Source organism: Dryobates pubescens, chromosome 8 (genome assembly GCF_014839835.1).
Source record: "Dryobates pubescens isolate bDryPub1 chromosome 8, bDryPub1.pri, whole genome shotgun sequence".
NCBI lineage: Eukaryota > Metazoa > Chordata > Aves > Piciformes > Picidae > Dryobates > Dryobates pubescens.
The window spans coordinates 19219176-19243898 of record NC_071619.1 but is presented as its reverse complement, the minus strand read 5'-3'; the positions used below and the strand labels follow the sequence as shown (position 1 = coordinate 19243898).

Here is a 24723-nt window from a genome sequence, read left to right as displayed (position 1 = left end):
TTTCACATTTCACTTCCTTCTGTTGCTGAACTTGTAAACTGTGTGCCATGAGATCCAGCATTCATGTAACCTGGCTAGTTTGATATTTCTTTCTCTATCTTTCAATCCTTATTTTTTCATTTTGTTTTGTTTTAACTGAGTCATATTAATGTTAACTTAGCATTTTTATTTTTGCATGTTGTGCATCTCAGCTAAATGTTTACACTAAATTTTTTTGATGGTTTCTGAAAACTAATGCTTCCAGATTCTTTGTGCCTGTAGCATAGTGGCAGTCAGCAATTAGTCAGTTCAGTGAGTGGTTCTGTGTGCTGCATAAAACAGACGCATCCTGAACTGGGGCGAGTGAAGGGATATTTTTAACGGTTGCATCACTGCTCCCTGGACTGCTTTTGTATTTGAAATTTCCTGCTATTGTGTCTCCAAGTACATTAGAAAATTTTGTGGCATGCTTCCCAAACTCTGTTCTTCCCTTTTTGGATGTGCCATTTACACTTTTGTGTTTGCAGCTGTTGACGTCCCTTTATGTACACGCTCTATTTCTGCCGTTAAAATAATCCCTGTGAAGAAAGTGAAAAGTTCTCCTCACCTAGTGCTGCCTACAGGTATCTTCTTCCTTCGTCCCCCCACCATGCGTTAGTTGGCCATCACTTTCTTCTCTCTCCCTCTCTCCCTCTCTCTTTCTCTCTGCTTCACCCACGCACTTTGGCTAGTTTTCAGCTTCATCCTCTTCTCACTGTTTCCAGAGCTGTAGATTTCATCAGTAGGTAATAAAGTTAGCTCTTGATGGCACAATACACTGTTCTCAATTATGCTGCTCCTCTGCGTACGTAATTGTGTCTACTTGAATCTGGGATCATTGTAAGCTCTTCTACTAATGCTTGATTATGAATAATATTGTTAATACAGCCTCATTTTGAAACAAAGAATGCTTCCTCTATATCTTTAGTCTTTATGAATTAAATGGATGTCAGAGATAGTATTTTGCAGGTTCAAGTATAGTTCAGCATTGGTGGTACGGTTTTGGGTTTTTGTACATGCACTGACTTTATAGAGCCATTATAAGAATGTCAGGCTGTATAAAACTAGAAGACCTTTTTTTTTTTTTTAAACTTTGCTGTATCTGAACAGTCAGATTAGTCCAGCTGGTAGTGCTTGTCTCTTCTATTCTGTTGGTGTTCTGTTGGACTAGAACAGTGCTAATGTCATATTTATTGCCATCTACTAGGTGTGAGAGAATTCAACATCTCAGGTATTTCTTTCTCTCCCAAATTGGAATAGCCTGGTGAATATTTTATCTTCAAACCTTTTAAACATTTTGATCCTCAGGTGTGGATTGGAACAGTAGCCAGAACTGTACTCCTGGCCAAAAATCCTGGCCCTATCTGGATCATGCAGAAATCAGAGAAGTCAGTTTCTGTTTGACTGGGCATGTAGGTGACCATAGACATGCTCATTTGTGGTGTATGAGTGCAAACGTAGTACATTTAAGGATTAAGCAGCATTTAGTATATCTGTGTGGATTGTCTTTCCCCTCAGAGAGACTGTCTCAGTGCTGCCTAGATGAACTAAACACTGAGCTATAGAAGAGTATCCCCTGGTTCCTTATGTTTTCCATCCTTTCTCCAGTCCTAAGGGTGGATCTGAAGCTATTTATTTTGGTGAAATCCCTAAAGCTTGGACTTTGGTGATTTCAGCATAGAGGGATTTTGATGTGAGCCAGGTGTCTGACATTCATTGAGTCTTTCCCCTTACTGCTGTTGTGCATCTGGCTCTGTTGATATTTCCATATATTGTGGCCACTTTGGATGTGGTCTGTGTGTTTTACAACCTCAACTGAGGTGTTGTTTGTTTATAGACACTGCACTGGTGTGGATTTAATTTGGCATTGTCTTACTGAAATCAGGCAGAGAGAACTGATCTGCACAAACATGGGCTATTGTCTGGGCCATAAACATCAGCCTTTGCCCGCCCTGTCCGGTCTCAAGGCACAACTTTTGTTATAGTAAGATCCTAGAGAGGAGCTGCATCCCTTCCTGTGAAGAGATGTCATGATTCTAATTCTATAAAAATGAAGATTATGTTGTCATTTGTGTAACAGATCACATGCTCAGTACCTTCTCAGTGCAGTGTCTTGGTAGGACTAGCATCTCAGTAGGTCAAAGTGAAGTTTTTTCCCAGCTGCTGGGTCAGTAATAGTGCCCAAGAAAGGGAGGTGATGTGTTTTCCTGTGGAAGTAGCTTAAATAAGTGAGAGATCCTTCAGGTTTATTGTTTCTATGTGTATCTTATAAGAAACAACTCTCAGAAGGTATTTTAAATAAGGGGAAGTACTGGTTTGTCATTATTTAATAGGATGTCAGGAGGAAAAAAGTCAAATCTGAATGGACAAAGGTAAGCCTGCACAGAAGCTGTGCTGAACTGGGCCTCAGCAAGGACACTGGTATGATCTGGTGTGTGGCTCACATGGTGATCTGAACAGACACAGATTAAATGACCTGGGTCTTGGAATTCAGCTTCCTGTCAGAAGGTGAAATGCTACCATGAAGAGGGGGGGGAATGACAAGGAGGTGGCTGCGGTAGCCTGCCTTAAGAACATATTCAGGACAGTTACAAGATTTTATCCTCCAGTGGTCATAAGATTTTTTAAAAAAACTTTCAGTGCACAGTAAGCATTTTGAAGGCTTCAGCACACAAATTGAATTCCTTTAGAGCACCGGGTCATCCCTATAGAGAAGCCATGGGTGTAATAGTAGAATCTCCTTTCTAGTACAGTGTCTCCATGCAAAACAGACAAAGCAAGTGGACTTGTGAAATTTGGTTCAAAGAGTCATCCTTTTTTCCTCCTTTCTGTTACTCTGACTCAAAACTTCTACATTCATTGGTTACATGAATATGAAACTGCTTTGATTTCTCAATGCTTTAAATCCAGAGCTAATCTTCATCAGCATAAACATTACTATACTGATTCACCCAGAGGCAGCCGTGATAAAATTACAACGTAGAGCTCTGATGGCTCCTGATAGCTTTGTATCATGTGTTTCAATGTGTCTCCCCTGTACATGTGCATTCCCTGTAGGAACAGATCCCACGAAAGTCTGCAGCGGAAAAGGAGCTGTGACCCTCCGGGCATCTCCAGCCTATGAACAGAATCAGAATGTCACTTCGCTGTGTCCTCAGGATGTTGAGCGACCTGAAAGTAAGTGGGTAGAAGATTAACTGGAATATTTTGCTCACAGTAACTTCAAAGGAGGTCAGTTCAGGGTCCTGAGGTGACTATTTCAGCTAAAATTTAAAGCCTCAAATGCCATAGCATAATTGGAAACCTCTTGCAAGACCCAGACAAGTGGAAGGAAACTGACTCCTGTTCTAGGCTAGTGCATGTTTCATGACCTTAAGTTTGTTTACAGCTCCCTTTTGCTGTCAGAAGCACGAAAACATCTGCTTTTGTTTTGTTTTGGTTGGTTTTTTGTTTGTTTTGTTTTGTTTTGTTTTCCTCCCTGGCAGGTCCATGTCACCACCTTCTGTTCCAGGCATGAGGTGGAACAGAAGGAGGCCAAGTGGTGCTACTGCCACCGTAGCATTCACTTGGGTTGCCAAGGGAGCAGGGATAGTGTCCCAGACAGACAGTGTCGCCACAGAGCTCTGCCATCTTTCAACAGCAGACGTGTAATTACTTAATTGTAGGAGACAGGCAAAGCATAACAAACCTGGCCAGTGTCGTGGGTCTGGCAGAGAGGATGAGCTCCCAAAGGCAAAATGCCGTTAAGGGAGAAGGGCATCAAGCTTGCTCTTGAAAGCAAAGCATACATTATTTTTGACTGTATTGTTGGAGGAAGGGCAATTGCATTAATTCCATCCACAGCGTACTGCTTTCTGCTCTGTTTTCTCCTCCCATTCTGCTTCACCCTTGACCTACCCTCTTTTCATGCTTGCCATTCTGTTTCTTCATTCTTACCCCCCACCATTGCCTCTCACTGTTGATGACTTCATAAATTTCCAGCAGCTTGAATGGCAATGAGCCCAATACTATGGAAATCAGCTCGTTAATACTTTCTTTGCTTACTCTCTCTATTGGTTTATGAAATGTACTCTGGAGCTGGGAGAGCTTTTTGTATGTAACTTAAACAGCAAAATGGGTAGAGGGGTCAGCAGGAGCCCAGTGGGACGTGGGTAAATAGCTGGTGAAAGCATTGCATGTAGCTGCAAGGACTAGGTTGCAAAGGAACATCGTATTTTATAACTTCCTTCATGTACATGCACTTAGTCTGCAAAACCTGATCTATTTATTGGCAGTCCTTTATCTCAGTTAACCATACACAGTGATGTTGTTAAGGATCAATATGTCTTCATAGCCCATATCATGGCTGAATGATACAGAGTCCCTGCATTTCCAGTAATTTATAGTGTCTGGATGTCTAAAGCTGCAGCTTTAGAAAGTAGTTATCTGGGCTGCCTTTTTGCCTCTGAAATAAGAATGTCAATGAACAATTGTTTCTTCATTGCTCTGAATGAATCGCCTTGTGTTTACAAAGGTCAGAAACAAGGAGGGCATCATGTTTAGGGCTGGTCTCTATGGTAATTAGGCAGCCCTGTCAGAAAGCATTTTATGTGTGAAATGAAGTAACTCAGCTCTTAACTTCAGTTGGTATGTGTTTTCTGTAAATGTAATGGTTTATTTTCCCTCCCTCCCCTTTCTTTTCCCCTGTGCTATCCTCTACCCTGACCTCTTCCATCCCTCCTTTCTGTGAAACATTTAGGTCTGGAGCCAGAAAACCCAGAACCAGGTACAGACATTGGCTGCTTATGTTGTTGCTTCTGTTACTTTCTTGGAAATATTTCTTGTTGCCTGGGGAGAGAAAAAAAAACACAAACCCAAACAAACCACAAACAGAAGAAAAGAGTCCCCTTCTTTTGCTCATCCTGTATCTGGAGGGAATCCTCTGTGATCTGAGTTTTCCTTCCCCTCGTAGATGATTGGAGGTCATCAGCTAACACTGATGCCAATGGGGATGCTCAACCATCTTCTCTGGCTGCCAAGGGTTACAGGAGTGTGCGTCCAAACCTATCCTCAGACAGCAAGCCACAGGTAAGCCTTTATTCTGTGACCCTGAGAATGATCTTCTGAGTTCAAGTACTGGATTCATGGTCTGGAGTCCTGGGTTGAACTCCAATTTTTGCTACAGACATGGGTAAGTTGCTGTGCTCAGCTTTTCCCACCTTTAAAATGGAGGCAACACTGATGCCAGCAGTGTGTTATGGAGCTTGTGTGTTCAGGTACACTGAAGTGTTTCCTTGCTGACTGAATGAGGATGACAATGCTATTTGTTTTCAAGAAAAAAGGTGAAATAGTCATCTATTGCTGATTTTTATGTTGGTCTGTTTCCTAGAGGTTGCTGCAGGCTGAAGGCAGAGTTATACCCTACAGTAAAAACAAGATATTGGGGAAATGCCTTTCAGTCCTGACACTGTAACTGATACAAGCCTAGAAGGGAAAGGTTATTTGTACCTGAAGGTAATTTTTTGAGGTCAGTCTGTTAAGAGAAGTGTAATGTCCTTGTTTTTAATTTGGGTAGTTGGTCTGCCTAGAAGCAGTCTGAAAGTTGATAAGGAAACTGCTTTCTTGTGTGAAACAGAGTCCTTTTAAAGCCTTGTCTCATATCAGGGTGAATGCTCCCATCATCAGGGACCTATAGCAATGCCATGGAACAGACACAGTTCCTCAAACTGTCAGTTGAAGTGGATGAATGCACAACTCAGAGGAAGTCGTGGGAAGGAGTGGCACCCTAAAGGAGAGAGCCATTTACTGCCTGATACTTAACAGCTGTCCTGCAGTCCCTTAGCGATCTTGATGAACAGAGAGAGCACTGATACACATAGTGCTTCTTATAGAAGTCTCAAGAAGTACTGCCTAAGATGAAATGGAAGGAAATGGAAAACAGCAGTTGCAGATGGTGCATTAGTATTTCCTGATAATGCTATGTAGTAGTAAAGTGAGACTTCACCGAATCTAGAGAAATACTGTGGCACTTTGAAGTCTCCAGACTGAAACTTTTGATTCCTTAAGGAATCAAAATGAATGAGCCTGTTCCAGAAGCAGAAGTCCTTTAGAATTAGTACTTACCAACCCAATACTCTCCCTTACACATCAGGGAAGCGAGGTGGGTAAGAGGCGCAGCATGAGGATAATAGATTTTGATACAGCAGCTGTAGTTTTATTAAATGGCTCTATAGCCATCTAACAAGAATAGGTGCTGGCCAGAACCTGTCATATGTGGATGAATTTTAAAGGAAGTATTATTTACAGATTTGAATGTTGCAAGCTGTTAAGATAGCTCCAGTCTGTGGTTTTGGCCATTTTAACAGTGCTTTGGCCAGCCTTTGCCCCTGAAGATACAACTACAGGGTGTGTGTAAATCCTGTGTGTAGTCTCCAGAAGGTTAATTTACAAGAATGCAGGGATATAGTGCTCACTATGTGGGTGTTTTAATCCTCTTCCTTTTAGTAGTTTATAATTTTCAGCTCCTGGCAACAAAGCAATAAATAAAATTTAAACTTTCTTTTTCTGTAATTTTGCTTCATAAGTTTAGCTTTCTGATAAAGAAAAACCCCAAACAAACATTGTAACAGACGTTGCAGTTACAGCCATCAGGCAGTTGCAGAGTTAGCAATCTATATGTTGCAAAGTACCAAAGGCAATAAAGATTTTTTTATTATTTACTAAAAGCAGGATTTTTCTGTTGATGATCTTGATACTCTGGAGGCAAACTCTTATGAATTCAGTTTCTCAACAGATGTTCTGGTGTCCTGAAAGAATTCTGAGAACTGAAAAATCCTAAAGAGACTTCAAGAGCTAGCTTTTAGAAGGAAGAAATACTCATTTTTTACTTAGCCAGCTGTGGCAGGCTATAGTATTCACATGATGTCTGCTTTCACTAGAACTCGTTAGCCAGGATGTTAAATCTTGACTCAGGCCTTCTCAGGGGCATGGTGGGTGTTGCTGTGCAGCCCCTTGAAACAATACAGCACTGAGATTTAAATAAATCCAGAGAAAGAAATGTGTGAGGCAGGGACTTGAGAACTGGGTAAAGTTTGTGTGCTGCTCTGAACAGTGCTAAGAAAGAGAGAATGTGTGAGATGATGTGAGTGAATTCTGCACTGACCTTCCAGATACTGTATTTGCTTTTTGGTTTTGCTGTATTAAAACCTACTTAACCCAAGTCTAATGACCAAATTCATTCTCTACATTTTTTTTCCCTTCCTTTTCCCTTTCATTTGATGCTACTTCCTCTCTCTCTCTTCTTGACTCTGTGTGGGCAGGCTCTTGCTCCTCCCCGTCCTCCTCTTCCCAAAGAGGAAAGCTTTGCATGGCGCCCTCGCACTGATACTAAAGTGACCAACCTGTTGCCAGTGCCCATCATGGACTGTGTGTACCTGAATGCACCCAAGCCTTATACGCAGAGTGCATCACCAAATGCCAGTGCACGGTGTTATTTCTCATCACCTACCCCTTTTGGGGCCATCCCCAGTGGGAAGCAAGGCTTGTCAGCAGGGCGTTCTCCCTCTTCAGGCCCCAAAGATGAGGTGCATGCTGGGCAGCCACTCTTGGAAAGTTGTTCCTCATTGGATACATCATCCATACAGTGCAACCCTGACAGGGCAGATCCCAATAGTAAGACTGGAATGAATTCCAGTCATGAGACGAAGGCGGATAAAAAGGTCACCAAACTATATGTAGCTTGTTTATCTAACAACACTTGCTCAGCCGCATCTGAAAATTCCACTGGCACCACACACGATCCAGCAGCCAGTACCAGTTTGGATGCTGAGCTCACTCAGGCACCAGCCACCAACGTTATTTCCTCTGTAACAGATACTGGAAAGTCTCTTCCTGCTCCTCCTCCTCCTATTCCTCCCAGGCCGTACTTTTACATTTGCCTCAGTAAAGACGCAGTTAGTTATGGTGCAGGCCAGCCCTCTTGGACTCAGTCATCACCTCCGCAGGCTGTGAGGGACAGAGTGCTAGAGCCTCAGAGCACAGCTGCCACAGAGGACAGGATGAAAAAAGAGCCTTACCTTACTCAGCAGCGACAGCCACCGTACAAGGCAGTGGGACGCAGCATGGTACAGGTTTTCTCCATAACCTTGTTTTCTTTCAGCCGTGTGAACGGTTTCTTAATGCATTACAATGTTTTCTTAATGCTTTATTCCCTTCTACCTAATTTCTGAGCACTCTGTGCCATCTGAGTCTTGTAGTGTTCTATTCAATAATACTTAACACCCCATGTACACCCTCCCAACATTATCTGTGTGTTTGTGTATGTGTGGTGTTTGTAGGGACTTGGGTTGAGCTGGTCAGGATCTTCTTAGTTTAGGGGTGTGTAAAAGAAGCAAACTGTAATGTGATAGTTGGTGCTTCTTAAGTGATAGTGAACGCAGAGCTGTTCTGTGGTTTTATTTAGCCTCACTGCACAGAACTGGAGAAGAGGGTTGGTGAGGGAAAGGAAGGTGTTTGTGAAAAACTGTGTATGTTCATAGAGGCCAGGACTGCAAGACTGAGGAAGTGTGTCTCCCTTAAGGAAAGAAAATCTGTTGGGGCTATGTATCAGTTTGGGTGCATCCTTGCATGACACTATATGGCTGCATTAGACTAAAGTACCAATCTCCCCCATTGCATAACAACACCTTGTTTCCTACAGGATGCCACTGCCACTACCACAGCTCAGCCTGGGGTTATAGTAGTCCCCCTCCTCCAGGTTAATCCAGACAGACAGCACGAAGGCAGCTCCAGCACTCCACCACCACCTCTGGTTCCTATTGGTCAAGGCTCCGTATTCCCTGAGACTGTTTCTCCTCGGTCACCCTTGACTTTTCCAACTCTAGATGATTTCATTCCCCCACATCTCCAAAGAGGTTTCCACCATAGCCAAGCACCCTCCGCATCTGGCACATTACCCTCTGTTTACCCGAAACTGCCATTCTTCTCGTCACCACCTTCACTTGTCCCTCCAGTCACAGGGGCTTTGCACAGAGGCTTGAAGCCTGAAATCACTGGAGTCATCTCACACACAGTAAGCTTGCCAAGTACCCTCCTCGCCCTTTACCAAAATCTGTATTCCCAGATTAAAGTTACTTTCTTCTTGCAATACTAAACTTGAGAGAGGAGTGATGACTCACTCCCTGCCAACAGCATGACAGCTGAAACCTTGTTTATGCCCTGTGTTAGTGCATGCCTGTTGCCTGCCTTGTGCAGCTTTGAACTTTCTATTGACTTCTTGCAATAAAATTTGACTCTCACCCTTTGTGCCTGTTCTGCTAGGTGATGCACAGCTCAAGAGTCTTCACAGAATTTGCTCCGAATGAATTCTCTATAAACAAAATAACTGCAACTAACTGATCTCTTCAGGCTCTTTTAATAGCATCCTTAGTTGTGTTTGAATAACATTTAAAGCAGCAACAGCAGACTAGTTAAAGGTTAGGGCTGGCTTTCTGTTCCACTTGGAGCCACAAGTCCTTATGGTCTCTACACAAATATCTGCTGAAATCAGAGTAAGATTTCTGCCCATATCCAATGACCTACAAGCAATAATATCAGTTACTGAGCTGAGAGTCTTCCTAAGCATGTAGGTGCTATGGGATAATTAGGGGGAGAGTGTCTCTTCAGATTGGAATTGGTAGTCTTTGAAAATTTTGAAGAATTCAATTTGCAACAGTTTTAAAGGGAAATTTACTCTGTTGTTCTTGGATTAGGTTTTGTTTCTCTTTAAGCTCATCACTTGTTTTAAAAAGTGCTCAGGGACTGGAGGGAAAAGTAATTCTCAGTTAAAGTTACTGCAGAAGCAAAAAGTACCTGACCATCCTTGTGCTGGAAGTCTTTAAAAAAATCAATTTCTGTCTATAGTTGCTTGTAAGGACAAGTATGAGTTCATCAGAAACCTCCTTCTCTCCTGATGATACTTTCTGTTCCACATGCAGCCTCTGACTCTATAGAGATTTAGCAAACAGACATGGGGGGGGAGAAAGCAAAAAACCAGTGCAGCCAAAGATGATATTTTTTGAAGTTCTCAGTATTGGCCTTTTAGTAATGGGTTTTTTTCGTTATTGGGTGGTTTTTTTTATTGGAGTCTGCCTGCAGACTTCAGAAAAGTTCAGCCAGCAAATCATAGAGTAGTGCAAAGAGTGTTGCACCTGATTTTCATGAGATGAGAGTTTTGAAACATTTTTGAGCATGCTTACTTCAGGCATGCGGTCATAGAGCTGTTTTCTAGTTATTTAAATGGTCTTTGTTCACCCACTGTGGTGATTGAGCTGGGGCTGCTGAGGATATCCTGATCTGCCATTTTTCTTCTTTGAGGTTTTCTTTATGGTGTAGTTATCAAAGTGAAGCTTAAATCCAACTCCCTCATAGTTCTCCCTGTTTCCCACTCCTTTTCCCAAATTGTGTTGTTTTCAGTATTAACAGAGGCAGCAAAATGGGGCTAGGTTTCTCTCTTAGGGACATCTATTTCTGTTCTCATGAAATATGGCCTGATCAGATGCTGCGTAGAGCAAGATCACCTTCATCCAGCAGAACAGGATTGTTCTTCCCTGTTTTCTCTCTAGGCCGGAGAGGCAGCAGATGCATGTTCTGATTATGGCCAGTTCTCATTATCATTTATCTATTAGCTCTGGTGCCAGCCCCTCACTCTGGCCCCTGTTCAGCCCCCTGTGTGATCCTCTAAATTCTTTCCTCTGATGCTGATAGATATGAAGGACACTGAGTTACACTTGGCCAGAAAAGCCAGGAGTGATGATTCTTCTGAAGCAATATTCTGTGCATATTCAGATTTTTAATAGTGATGAAATTCCCTCTGAATGCTCAGCTCCATTTTACAGGTCAGTGGCCTGCAGCATTTCAGTCTGGCAGTAGAGTAGCAGGAGTGCAGAAATTTGGTATGCTGTTCCATACTGTCTTTGTTTGAATGCTTGTTCCCTGTTAATAGTCATGGTGTATCCAAATTCTTTAAGATGCTTGAAAAATAGCCTAAAGTGGTACACAGGGTCCTAGTCTTCATCCCTTCTTTATCTTTTCCTCTTACTACCAACAAAAGCCTGGTATCCCTGCACTGAGATTTTTCAAAGATGAACTAGGTTTTAAAGTCTCCCTGCTGACACAGCCTGTGTTTCTACAGAACAACCAAAGCTGTGGTGATACCAGAGGTGGGTTTGAAATAAGCAAATAATGAAGCTGGATGCTTTAGGAGGGCAAGAACAGCTTGCTGTTGGTGCTGCAATGGCAAAGCCATGCTGAGTATCTTCCTTGCTGGAGTTCTAATTTTTGCTCTATCAGTTTTTGCGGGTTTATTTTCATTTTAACGAGATGTCACATCTCCTGAGTGATGGTGCTAATCTTATTTCTCTGACCTTCCTTACCCAAACCAGCAGCAGTAATAATGTTTCTCCCCAGAACTGCATGAGTTTTGCACGTCTGACTTCTTGCTCTGAAAGGAATACTTTCAAAACCAATGTTTGTCTGCATACTTATAAGGGGAAAGATGTCTGTGTCTTACCCACCTCAATCAGATGTGCTCCTTTCTGGCACCCTCTGTGTTCTCCAGAGAGTCTGACAGATTAAATTAGTGCCTCCTTTTGGGGTTGGAATTGTGAAACCCAACACCAAATAATTATAGTACTGCCTTGGCAAACTAATTGCATTAACAATGAGCAGGATACCCCCGTGGAGTAGGGTAACACTCGTGCTTATGCCATTTTTACTAAAATTAGCTGTGATTATGCTTCTCATTCAGCTTGAAATGTTTTGGGTATTTTTTCCAGATTTTTCCAGTGTAGCAGCCTTTTGCATGCTGCTAATAATGTGTTGCTCTCCTTACAGGACCCAGGTCCTGTGCTAAATGAAGTGCCCCAGCCAGGCACTGGCACTGACTGTTCAACATCCTTTACTTCAATCAACAAGTCTTCCTCTGCCTATCCCTCTACCACAATCGTCAATCCCACTATTGTCCTCTTGCAGCACAATCGAGGTAAGGAGTCTTGCATGTTGATATTTGTGGCTCAAACTGAGCCACCTGTTGTACTAGAAGGAACTGGAGAATGTGTGTACCATGGACAATTGAGTCTAGACTACTAAGAGCTAAGAAAACTGCCTCCAGATAGTTCTAGTGACTAGAGCATACAACAGGAAGGTAAGGCATGGGACAATGCCTTTAATTAGGAAAACCTGTGGAGTAGAAGCTGCGGTAGGAGGAGAGGACATATGAATAATTTGTTGTGGGATAATAGTTTATTCCCCATCAGATGTGCAGGCATGGTAGAAAAAGGTATACGCTCCCATCAATCTGTCAGAAGAATCAAGGTGGTTTGAGTGAGATACTTCTTCACTGGACAAGAGGACGTGTTACTTCTCAGCTACTGCAGTGTGAAAGTAGCCATATTTTCAGTTACTGTGTGAGTGATTTTACCTCAAAATTCTCAGCAGAATGTGCCCAATGGTAAATAATTCATTTGCCCATTAGTTTAAACTTGGTAGTTTGTTCCTCTGTCTATAACTGGATCAGCTCAGAGTCATGCTGTAGTAGTCACTGAGCTCTGGGTTTACATATGAACAAAACAATCTTGTTTACTAAGCTAAGCCTTTCTCTGCCTCACAGCACCTCCCTCTGAATGGATGATGGCATCACTTTACATATGGCATGAGAGGGAAACTTTGCTGCATCTTTGTAGTTCTGATGGCTGCCATTACCCTGTCTTACCAGTTCATTGTCAATCACTAAAGACTAGATTATACAAAGCACACAAATGCAGTCCTGTTTGCTTTGGTTTCCAGTGGACTTAAGAAACTCCAGGACAGGCGTATTTTTGCAAAGAAAACATCAAATCAGAAAATAGGGGCAAGACTTGCATTCCTCATATTGTTGTCATTCTAACTACAAGTGTGCATTGATGTGCTCCTTACAGCCCCTCATGCATTTTTTTCAGTGTCTTTTTAAAACAGACTTTAGTCTTTGATCCTGAAGATAGTGTCCTCACTGTAGCCCAGCTTGTTATGGGGGTGGTGATGGAGTTACCTCTTCCTTTTCACCAGCATCTGAAGCATCTTTGCTTATGTGCTTCTGACTGATGGTGTCTGGATTCCTCAGCTGCTTCAAGAGGAGAAAATACTATTTCAGGCAACCTTTTTATCTCCAAGCCTTTTGTTGATTTTCTTGAGGTGGATACACTTTTGGATGGTTTTCACATTAAACTTGGAGCATTTCAGTGTGTACCATGCAAGGATGTTTTCTCTCCAGATTTTTAGGAGCATGAGAGAAAAGTCTGTACAATATGATGATCCACACACACTGGCTCTGAGACCACAGATATAAAATTGTTCTATTTACTAATTATCTTCACAGTTCACTATTTGTCCTGTCTGAATATGTCTTTCCTTTGACCATTAGTGCTCATGGTACTTTATCCTGATAGATTAAAGGGCTTTCTCTCATCACATTTTTGTTGACTTTGGTACAGACTGGGGCCTGATAAGCAACTTTAGTGTGTGAAGTATCTCATTCTAATCAGTCTTTATTAGTCAGCTTGTAATTTGCAAGAATCACATTGAACTGACTTGACAAGGCATCTTAGTTATAAATCCATATTGACTGACACTGCATGTGATATTTCTCAGTAAAATCCCATATAAGTCATTACAGAATTTTTTTCTGACATCATTGTCAACTTGACAGACAGATGTCCCAGCCATCATACTAATGCTCTTTGAAGGTTGTCACAACATTTGCTTTCTTCCTTGTCCTCTGGAATTCCCTTTGTATTCCAAGACATACTGAGGATGAATGTTAATGGTACAATGAGCTGCTTTCTCCAAAACTGTTTTCTCTAGAACAGAAAACTGCTCTAAAATTCTTTGGTGCTGATTTTCAAGCATCTGACTTCAGTTGTCATTCAGCATAGTCCTTAGTTATTGTTGAAATGGGAAGTATTTCTCTATCAGGTGATAGGCTGTCAGACTTTTTACTCTTTTGTTTGTTTGTTTTGTTTAACACATAGAGTTGAAACAGTAATCAGATGTGTCGTCTTTTCTGATGTCTTATTAACAGTTCCACTGTGCCTGTTTAGTAGAACAACAAGATCATTGTTAGGTTTCTGTTTATTTTTCATGTTCCTCAGAACATACTTTTGAATCTCTGAGACATCCTGTTAAATCTTTTACTTCCAGGGTAATTGCCTTTCACTTCCCAGCATATGTTACTTACTCATAGGTGTACAGTTTCTTAGCTTTTTGTCTTTTTGTGTAGAGAGTTTCTTACAGTCTTTATGCTTCTGTTACTATTTTGGCTTTATACCAACATAACATTAAGATTTCTTTCTGCTAACTTAGTGTTTTTTAATGATTCTCAAATCTTAGTTATCTACTACACATCTGCCCTGACTGACATGATTCATATTTTATTGCATCTTTCTGGACCTTATCTATTAAAAAATGGTTTTGTCTAATGGCATATAACAAATGGGTACACCCTTCCCTGAACAGTTAATTGTATTTTGTGCTGAAATAAATTCCTTCATATGAAGATGAGGTTCAATATAAATTCCTCTTGCGTGCTATGAAATACCCTCTGAATTAGAAAATTCAAGGGCATTTTAATGCTGTCAATCTGAGATCTCCAGGAGGTAATTTAGTCTTCCAAATGGATAACGTGGCTTTCTTTCTCCTCAGTGGATCATTGACTGCTTTCAAAGGAGATACCTTATTCTCTGAAGTGTCTGTTTTAGCAGACATCACCTACTGTCTTATTTCATGCTTTAGCTGCTAGTTCATTATTCTGTAAGCATTAAAGACCCTTTGATTTGGAGCTATCAGAGACTTAGAAACAGGTAATGGCGTTTGAATCACAGAAATGACACTTTATCTTTTTTTTTTTGGTCTGCTTGATCTTATTCAGTAAGTTGTTACAATAAGTCTCAAATTTTTTTTCTGCTGGATTTCAGTAATGCTAACTGAATAAGAATCATGATTATAAAAATGGAATTTCAGATCCTCTTGTTCATTTCTAGTGTCAAGGTAAGAGCTTCTTCCTTTCATATCTGTTGGTGTCTTGATTAATTTTCTGATGCTTTTATTTTGCACTGAATGTGTGCTCAAGTACTTGTTTATTATTCCCCTTTTGTTACCAATTTCAAGTCTTGTTCTTCTCTCCAGTGCCTCCTCCTCTGGGAGCTCTGAAGGCATCTATAATCATTCATTCACTGTTGCCAGCAGTTATTCCTCTGCACAACCCTTTCTCTGAGAAGCCTAAAAGTTTTTTGCCTTTACTAACAGTCCCAGAACACATTATCAAGGGTGAAAACCTCAAGTTAGCTGGTGCATGCGTGGGGCTGCAGGCTGCCTGTAGTCAGGCAGGAGTGTGAAATACCAGACACCTGCTCAATTAGCTTCTACCCATCAGCAGCTCTTTTCTACTCAGAGAAATAAATGAAAAGAAAGTGTCATCTTTATGCAAAAAGTATTTTTTTAAAAAATGAAAAGTCTATTCATCCATGATATTCTCTCTCCTGTGGAAGAAGAGATCACAGTATCACAGTATCACAGTAACTAAGGTTGGAAGAGACCCCAAGGATCATCAAGTCCAACCTGTTCCAACAGACCTCACAACTAGATCATAGCACCAAGCGCCACGTCCAATCTCCCCTTGAACACCTCCAGGGACGGCGACTCCACCACCTCCCTGGGCAGCCCATTCCAATGACGAATGACTCGCTCAGTGAAGAACTTTTTCCTCACCTCGAGTCTAAACCTCCCCTGACACAACTTGAGACTGTGTCCCCTTGTTCTGGTGCTGGTTGCCTGGGAGAAGAGACCAACCCCCACCTGGCTACAACCACCCTTCAGGTAGTTGTAGAGGGCAATGAGGTCGCCTCTGATCCTTCTCTTCTCCAGGCTAAACAATCCCAGCTCCCTCAGCCTCTCCTCATAGGGCTTGTGCTCAAGGCCTCTCACCAGCCTTGTTGCCCTTCTCTGGACACGTTCAAGTGTCTCGATGTCCTTCCTAAACTGAGGGGCCCAGAACTGGACACAGTACTCAAGGTGTGGCCTAACCAATGCAGAGTACAGGGGCACAATGACCTCCCTGCTCCTGCTGGCCACACTATTCCTAATACAGGCCAGGATGCCATTGGCCTTCTTGGCCACCTGGGCACACTGCTGGCTCATGTTTAGGCGGGTGTCAATCAGCACCCCCAGGTCCCTCTCCGTTTGGCAGCTCTCCAGCCACTCTGACCCCAGCCTGTAGCTCTGCATGGGGTTGCCGTGGCCAAAGTGCAGCACCCGGCACTTAGACTTATTAAATGCCATCCCATTGGACTCTGCCCATCTGTCCAGTCGGTCAAGGTCCCTCTGCAGAGCCTTTCTACCCTCTAACTGACTAACATCTGTTCCCAACTTGGTGTCATCTGCAAACTTGCTGATGACTGACTCAACCCCCTCATCCAGATCATCAATGAAGATGTTAAAGAGGATGGGGCCCAGCACTGATCCCTGGGGGACGCCACTGGTGACTGGCCGCCAGCCGGATGTGGCACCATTCACCACCACTCTCTGGGCTCGGCCCTCCAGCCAGTTCCTAACCCAGCACAGAGTGTTGTGGTCCAAACCACGAGCTGACAGCTTAGCCAGCAGTTTACTGTGGGGGACGGTGTCAAAGGCCTTGCTGAAGTCCAGATAGACTACATCCACAGGCCTCCCCACATCCACCAGACGGGTCACCTGATCATAGAAGGAGATCAGGTTGGAGAGGCAGGACCTGCCCTTCCTAAATCCATGTTGGCTGGACCTGAGCCCTTGGCCATCCTTCAGGTGCGCAGTTATTGCCGCCAGGATAATCTGCTCCATCACTTTCCCTGGCACTGAGGTCAGGCTGACTGGTCTGTAGTTTCCAGGTTCCTCCATCCGTCCCTTCTTGTGGATGGGGACCACATTGGCCAGTTTCCAGTCACCTGGGACCTCTCCAGTGAGCCAGGACTGGAGGAAAATGATGGAGAGCGGCTTGGCCAGCTCATCTGCCAGCTCTCTCAGCACCCTAGGATGGATCCCATCCGGTCCCATGGACTTATGGGTGTCCAAGTGGCTCAGCAGGTCCCGGACTAATTCCTCATGGATTTCTGGGGCATTACACTGCTCCCCGACCCTATTACCCAGCTCAGGAGGCCACTCATCCTGGACTCCTACCTTGCTGTTAAACATTGAGGCAAAGAAGGCGTTCAGGACCTCAGCCTTTTCCTCGTCTTTGGTCACCATGTTCCCCTCCAGGTCCAGTAAGGAGTGGAGGTTCTTCTTGCCCTTCTTTTTAGCATTGATATATTTGTAAAATTGCTTTTTATTATCTTTCACAGAGGTGGCCAGCTTCAGTTCCAACTGGGCCTTTGCCTCTCTAATTTTATTCCTACATAATCTAACCACTTCCTTAAACATACCTCGAGAAGCCTTCCCCTCCTTCCAAAGGTGATACAGCCTCTTTTTTTCCCTTAAATCCTTCAGGAGCTGCCTGTCCATCCAGGCCGGTCGCCTTCCCCGCCGGCTCATCTTTCGGCACATGGGGACCGCCAGTTCCTGTGCCTTCAAGAGCTCCTGTTTGAAGTAGGTCCAACCCTCCTGGACCCCTCGGTTCATGAGGGTTGGTACCCAGGGAACTTTACAAATAAGTTTCTTAAAGAGGCTGAAGTTTGCCCTCCGGAAGTCCAAGGTGAAGGTTCTGTTGGTACTCCTCCCTATCTCCCTGCATATTGAAAACTTCACTATCTCGTGGTCACTGCACCCTAGGCAGCCTCCCACGGTCACATCTCCCACTAGCCCTTCCCTATTGGAGAGCAGCAAGTCAAGCAGAGCCTGTCCCCTGGTAGGCTCACTTAACAGCTGCATCAGGAAGCAATCCTCTATCCGCTCAAGGAATCTTCTGGACTGCCTTCTCTCTGCTGAATTAAGTTCCCAGCAGATATCCGGCAGGTTGAAGTCCCCCACGAGGACAAGATCTGATGATCTTGAAACAGCTTCCAGTTGTTTATAGAATAATTCATCAGCCTCCTCATTCTGGTTGGGTGGTCTATAACAGACTCCAACCAGGATGTCAGATTTGTTGGGTTGCCCTCTGATTTTAACCCACAGGCTCTCAATTCCCTCATCTTCCACCTCGAGTTCTGAGGCAGAAAGTGTCTCCCTAATATACAAAGCCACCCCTCCTCCTCTCCTCCCTCGCCTATCCTTCCTAAAGAGCCTGTAGCCCCCCAGTGTAGCACTCCAATTGTGCCTGTTGTCCCACCATGTTTCTGAGATGGCAACTATATCATAGTTGCCCTGGTGGATTAGGACCTCCAGCTCATCTTGCTTATTGCCTAGGCTGCGTGCATTGGTGTACATGCACTGCAGCTGGGCTCCTGAGCTCTCAATTGACCCTACCTTGTGCTCTACTCTTACCTCTGCAGAGGGACCGATGTCTTCACCCACCCCCTTCAGACCTAGTTTAAAGCCCTCCTAATGAGTCCTGCCAACTCTTTAGATAGGAGGGAACTCTCAAGCACTGACTCTTTAAACCATGTTTTTGTCAAGGCATCTTAGTGATTGAGCTTTGGTGAGTATGAAGGCTGAAGCTAAGACTGCCCTCACTCATATATTTATTTATTTTTTCCATTTTTATAACAGTGGCCTACTCCTGATGGCCTCTTTAGGAGAGTGAACCCTGCAGCAGGTGGTTTCCACCTACTCTTTAAGTTCAGATTGCTAACCTTTCCTTTTATGCAGTGCATGTAGGGATTTGTTTCATATGTTGGTAGCTATCGTGTGCATAGTGCACATGAGCAACTTGATATTGGTGGTTAGCAGAGCAGAAGAGCTGAAATTCATAAGTATTGGTGAGGAAGCTTCACTTAGTGAGGATCCACTTAGTACAAATATCTAGTGAAGTACCAATATGCTAATAAACAACATATACCTGGAGGATTGTTAATGTACTGCAGATGTGCTTGGCAAGTGTCCTATGCTACCCCAAAACATCCTTATTTCCTGGGTAGGCATTGCATGGCATGGTTTATTATGACTATATAACAAGTGTGATTAATATATGTAAGTTTTGAAATTTTTGTATTAACAATATGAGCTTTCAAGAGTGCTTGTATTTTGTATGTCAGTAAACTAGTTTATTGTTTTCAAATGGCTTTCATGCTTTAATGGAAAGATTAATTGCTGGGGAGTAAAAAGAGCAGAGAATAAAGAGCTAAGAATTCATGGCTTATTCCCACCCCTGACTTTGAGAAATCATTTGGGCACTCCTTTAGAAAGCAGCTGTGGGCATCATCTTCAGGGTGGTCAAACATTCTGGAAGATACCACATATGTCCCAGCCTGGAAACTCAGTAATGAAAGGTCCTAAACCAGAAGGACCATTATGGGAATCAAAGCCTTAACCAAGATGTATCTGTGCTCAGATCACTGAATCTGTGGCTCAGTAGTGTGTGATGAGACACAGCAAGCATCAACAATGATTTAATCCTTTTCTACATCATTTGAAATGCTATAACATTATTGTTTCAAAATGTACTTTGTGCTAATGGTAATGAAGTTAACTGTCACATTGTTTGACTCTGTAAGTCTTTACTGGTTTTTTAATTGTCTTTTGTTAAAAAAATTCTCTGATGTTAAGAAAAAAATGAAAAAGTTCTTTGCAAATGTATTGTTCACTGCATCATGAGATTTATATTATTCCATGAAACTGCTGTGTGGAGAGGGACTGTGGGCTGTCACATTGGCAGGGCATTAGAAAACAGACTCTCTCCCACAGGTGCTGCCATTCTGTCTACAGCGTATTTCTTGCCTGTCAGAAATGCAGCACCAGAGCATTTGCTGTTTGTCTCACCCATTTGTTCTGTATTTCTTTTTGTTTTGTTTTTTCCGTTACCACAGAACAGCAAAAAAGGCTTAGTAGCCTGGCAGGTATGATGTGAAAGGTCTGCTAGGACCCAATTGCTGCCTCTGCTGGAGCAAAGCTGCTGCTTTGTTAGCTTGTGGGTACCTTTAGCAAATACATTTCCCAGGAACTGTGAAAGAATTAGTATAAATATTTATCCTGTCTTAGTCTATGTCACTCAGTGTTTGATTTCAGTCTTTTCTCCAAATGCTACCTGTGTGCTCACATGTTAATATACCAAAACCCTAAATTACTCATCTGTTCCTCCTAAGTTGAAAGATTTACGTGCACTTTGGTTGTTCAAGTTGACTTTTGGGGCTGCCTTTTGAGCCTTTAAGTTTATTCCCTTGGGGAGTATTCCCAATTTTCTCTACACAGTCATTAATCTCCTTTGTGGTGGGGGGAGAGGAAAAGAAATGACTCATAGTATTTGTGTGGCTCCTAGAGCAGAAAAATGTGTGCCAGATGTTAACAAATAGATGATAAAATTGTAGCGTGCAAGCATGCAATGGGTGTCATAGTCTCCCCTTGAAAGAAGAACACATTATTTTCCTGGTTATCTTTCCCTCCCCACACTCCAGATAAAAGTAGCTTAGTCTACACTGGGCATTATAGAAGCAGTGCATTATGCACCGCTTACCCATATTATTATTCTGTCCTTATGGCCATGGTTAGATAAATGTAGATGTGGGAGAGAATAGTCAGAGTGCCCATGTGCTACAAGTTCTTGCTTTGCTGTATGGGCCCTGGAGTGGTGGAGCATGTCCCTGAGGACATCATTTGCCCAGGAGGCAGCTGCTGACCTGGACCTCATCTTGATCCACCAGGTTCCTTCAGCTGCAGCACCAACCTCTCTCTCCTCTCTGCTGCTATACCAGTGATGTTACAGGCTGCAAAACAGCTTATAGTGGTTTTCTCTCATCTCCTTCCCTCTCCATATCAGAGACCACTCAGCTGTGAGTTCAATGCTTACAAGGCTGGACAGAGGGTTCCTGCTGGTTTTCCTTCTCACAAGGTGTTTCCCTTCATTATCAGGAACGTCTTTGTTTTCTGAACTAGACATAACCACAGAGTAGTTTGTTACAGCCCAAATGATCCTCAGTCTGGAAGAGTGAAAGATGTTGTGGCACAGCTGGGTCCAACCTGTTCTCTGTGTGTTAGAACAACCACACAAAGCTGCTGGCTACCATCTCTCCCCCTGCTTTTATGTCCTGTTGGTCACAGCATTAAAACTCTCTTGCTGTGTAACACCAATATATTGCTGCTGCTCTTGCAGAAGGATGGCTCAGGTGCCATGGAGTATGCTGACTGGTACAAACTGGTTATTTGGACAATTAGGCACCATATTTGATGTTTTAAGTAGCTCAAAGGCTGTTACGTGCCTCCATAAGATCTACTGAAATTACTGGAGCTGCATTAAGTCAGTGTGAAGTTCAGCTGTTACCCTTCAAGTTGTAGGGTATTGTAGGAAGTCTGTGGTGAAAGATGTCTGCTTTAGTTCCTCCCTCTGTACAGACACCTCTGCAGGAGGTATCCGTATTCGCAGTCCCAGATGAGCAGCCTTGATTGAGACCAGTGGGCCCAGGAAGGACTTAACCTGCCAAGGTTCACAGGGAGGGCTTGCCCTAATATAACTTGTGTTTCCAGAGTTGTCAGTCCAGCACCTTCAACTAGTTCTAAGTGCAGTCCAGAAAACATTTGTGAAAACTTCCTCAAAATACATTTAATTGGCTAGCAGATTTCCCCTCTGGTTATGCCATGCTAGATAGCTCCCAAACCTTCATGTTATAATATTAAATATGTGAATTCATGGTTGGGAGATGGCTGGCACAGGCCAGATGGTGGGGTGTTTTTCCACTAAATCATCAAAATTGAGATTTTGCTTAGATCATGGCTGTATCAGATTGTGATACATTTACCCTGTTTTTTATGTCTGTATTAGGTGTTTTGAATGTTATCATCGTAGTTTCAGATGGAATCTGCTTGGAAAGCAGCCAACTGCTTTTCTAGTGCAGGGAGATAGGCAATCAGAGAGAAATAATGTATATTACCAGTCCTGTTAGAAAAGGGATTTGTGACTTTGTCTGACACTGACTTGTTTAGCCTGCAGAAAATGACTTTTCTAGACCAGAAGCTCAGGACTGCTAGCATTAGCAGTGACAATTGTAATAGAGAGAAGCCATGACCTTTCTTAAAGTTTTCATCCTCTTCACATCCTTATTCACATTCAAAAACCTGCTTCATCATGGTCTTCAAGATCATGTAAGAATGGTCTCATTTCAGTTGCATTTTTCCATGCTTAGTAAGGACTTCAGCAATGGAAACGGATCAAATATTTCCTACAAAATGGAGACCCTTGTATGCTATGGGCGTGAAAGGGCCATAAGACAGAGCACATGCATTCACATGGAGAGGAAGCAGGATGAAAAGGCTAAACAAATATTTAATAGACAATTTGCCCCATTTTGAACATTTAAAAATATTATTTCATGTTTTCTTAAAGAGGAGGAAGACTTACAGTTTTATGGTAGTTTCACCACTCAAAACCAAAATGCTTCTCATACTGAGTTTCACAAGACACAATTATGTTTGCTCAAGGTACCCACAGACCAATGCTTTGTTATGCATGAACCTTTCCTCTGCTAACTGCCCCTTTCATATTTCTGCACAATTTATGGCTTTGGGCAGTATGATGATGTGCATGTGAATAAAAATATCTCTGTCTTTCTCTATTCAGTGCATGCAGTGATGTAAAAAGTATAAGATTCCACAAAGTCTTGATGAGACAGACTGTAAAATCACAAATGTATTCTCTCCAGAAAATCCACATAGCGGAAGTCCTTGACAGAGACTAAGGGTTGATGTACCACAGCTCTTCAGAGCAACTTTAACTCCTTTGTTTCCTTGGCCAGTGGTGGTGCTTTCTGCTACGTGTGGGTGTCAGTTGGGCAGTGTCTTGGAATTACAGGTGGAAGCAAGGATGACTGGATGAATTAGTTGTTTCCCCTCCATCTTTATGAAGACTCCACATCTTTACACAGACTAACATGCAAGAGGAATCATACCTATGCTTAAACAACAATGGAATTTGTTATTTACAAACTCCCTTTTGTGCCCCCTGTTTAGGCAGTTGAGTGCAATCTGTTATGAAGTAGTTCCCCACCCATCATGTTTGATGCTCCATTAGATTGACATCACCATCAGAAAAAGATCTGGAGACTGTATCATTGAGGCTTTTCTGATGAAGAAGGTGATTGCAGAGACACTCAGTCAAAAAGACACAGAAACTAACCCCAAACAGACCCTGAAAACAAAATTTTCCATTGCCTTACATGTCAGCTGAGACTGTCAAATGACATGTGATGGTTGCTACCTGAGAGATGCTAGCCAGCATTTGCTGGCATCAACCATTTTTTTTTGTCATTTCCCCTCAGTCTAAGTGCTAACCACAGCTAGCAGTGATACAGTCTGACTCATCAACTACTTGCTAGGATTTTTGCCTTGAAAGAAGGGAATACGGTGATGAAGTACAATGCTGGGATGAGATAAGAATCCCCCATTGTCATTTCCAGATTCAGTGCCAGACAGACTAGTTTCTGATAAAGTTGATTCAGCGCTTATACGGGACAAACCAGTTCAGGAGACTGTGCCAAATGAGAAGAGAGGAATGGAAGAGAAGAGGAGCATTGTGAAGAAACCTCAGTATATGGCTGACACCTCCGTCGATGATATTGGCATTCCATTGAGGGTAAGACAACACCCAGCATATGGTCAATGCACAAAACCTTGGCCAGATTCTGCCTACCTTTTAGGTCTCAGGGGATTTGTTAAAGCTTCAGAGACTGCAGAGATTTAAGGAAAGATAGAATTCTAATTGCAATGTGTTTTGTGGTGAACATTTCCACGTGCTATCAATGAGCTGTTTCAGCTGCCACGTGGAGAAAGGCAATGCAAAAATTAATGTTGCTTTTCATCATACGGGAGAGTTTTGTCTCATCTTAAAGGCAAATATCTCTTGTATATGTGTTAAGTTCATTTATAGTTCAGAGGAAATTATCATGAATAGAATTATTAACCTTTCAACTGTTCTGGAGTGATTTGAACACTTAAATGTTTCTACTGTCCTTTGAATACTTCGGAAATTAGTACATATGACTAAAACATGCTAAATGTCTACTTTTAGATGTCAAATCAGATTAACATGCAAAACCTTCCACATAATCCATAGCCTAGTCTTGAAAAGCTTGTACATTATTAGTGACTTGAGTGAAGCCTGTAGCTTCATTACATATGAAATTATATACCTAAGTGAAATCACTCATATTTCAGAACATTAATTTCATGTAGCAAAGAGTAAACATTTTTCATTTCTGGAAGATTTGCTAGAACTTTGAAAGACTGATAGAATTCATGGTTGTAATTATGTATATTTATTTTTTCCAACAGAATACAGACAGATCAAAGGACTGGTACAAGACAATGTTCAAACAGATCCACAAGATAAACAGAGGTACTGTAAGACAGATGGTTTTAATTTGCTTTAAAATATTACCTTGATAACATTTTGTTACATTCATTGTGCAGGATATTATGTAGAAGTGGTTTATATTAACTAGTGTTTGCCTTGCACCACAGAATTCGACCAGTGAATTTGAAATCTTTGAAGTCAAAGGTGAGAGAACAGTGAAGACCGAAGGAAGGTCTGAGTTGTTCTGAAAAGTTAACTGCAGTGTCCTCATGAAAGCAAGGGTACTATTTGAGATCAGAAAGAGTTAATAA

General features: G+C 42.4%; 1 protein-coding gene across 23 annotated transcripts in view; it reads left to right on the top strand.

Annotated features, from left to right (window-relative positions):
• The window catches only part of SORBS1 (sorbin and SH3 domain containing 1), a 115447-nt gene that overhangs the window by 48917 nt on the left and 41807 nt on the right, over positions 1-24723 (top strand). For 7 of the 23 annotated variants that reach the window (XM_054163308.1, XM_054163307.1, XM_054163321.1 and 4 more), the window contains exons 4-9: positions 3076-3195; positions 4970-5085; positions 11869-12016; positions 19941-19970; positions 23517-23692; positions 24391-24454. In XM_054163308.1, coding sequence (XP_054019283.1) covers positions 3076-3195; positions 4970-5085; positions 11869-12016; positions 19941-19970; positions 23517-23692; positions 24391-24454 — 654 coding nt within the window. Of the gene's footprint in view, positions 1-506; positions 603-3075; positions 3196-4969; positions 5086-7249; positions 8121-8695; positions 9068-11868; positions 12017-19940; positions 19971-23516; positions 23693-24390; positions 24455-24723 lie in introns of those variants that run through there. The other 16 variants (XM_054163299.1, XM_054163302.1, XM_054163298.1 and 13 more) reach the window with 4 other exon arrangements.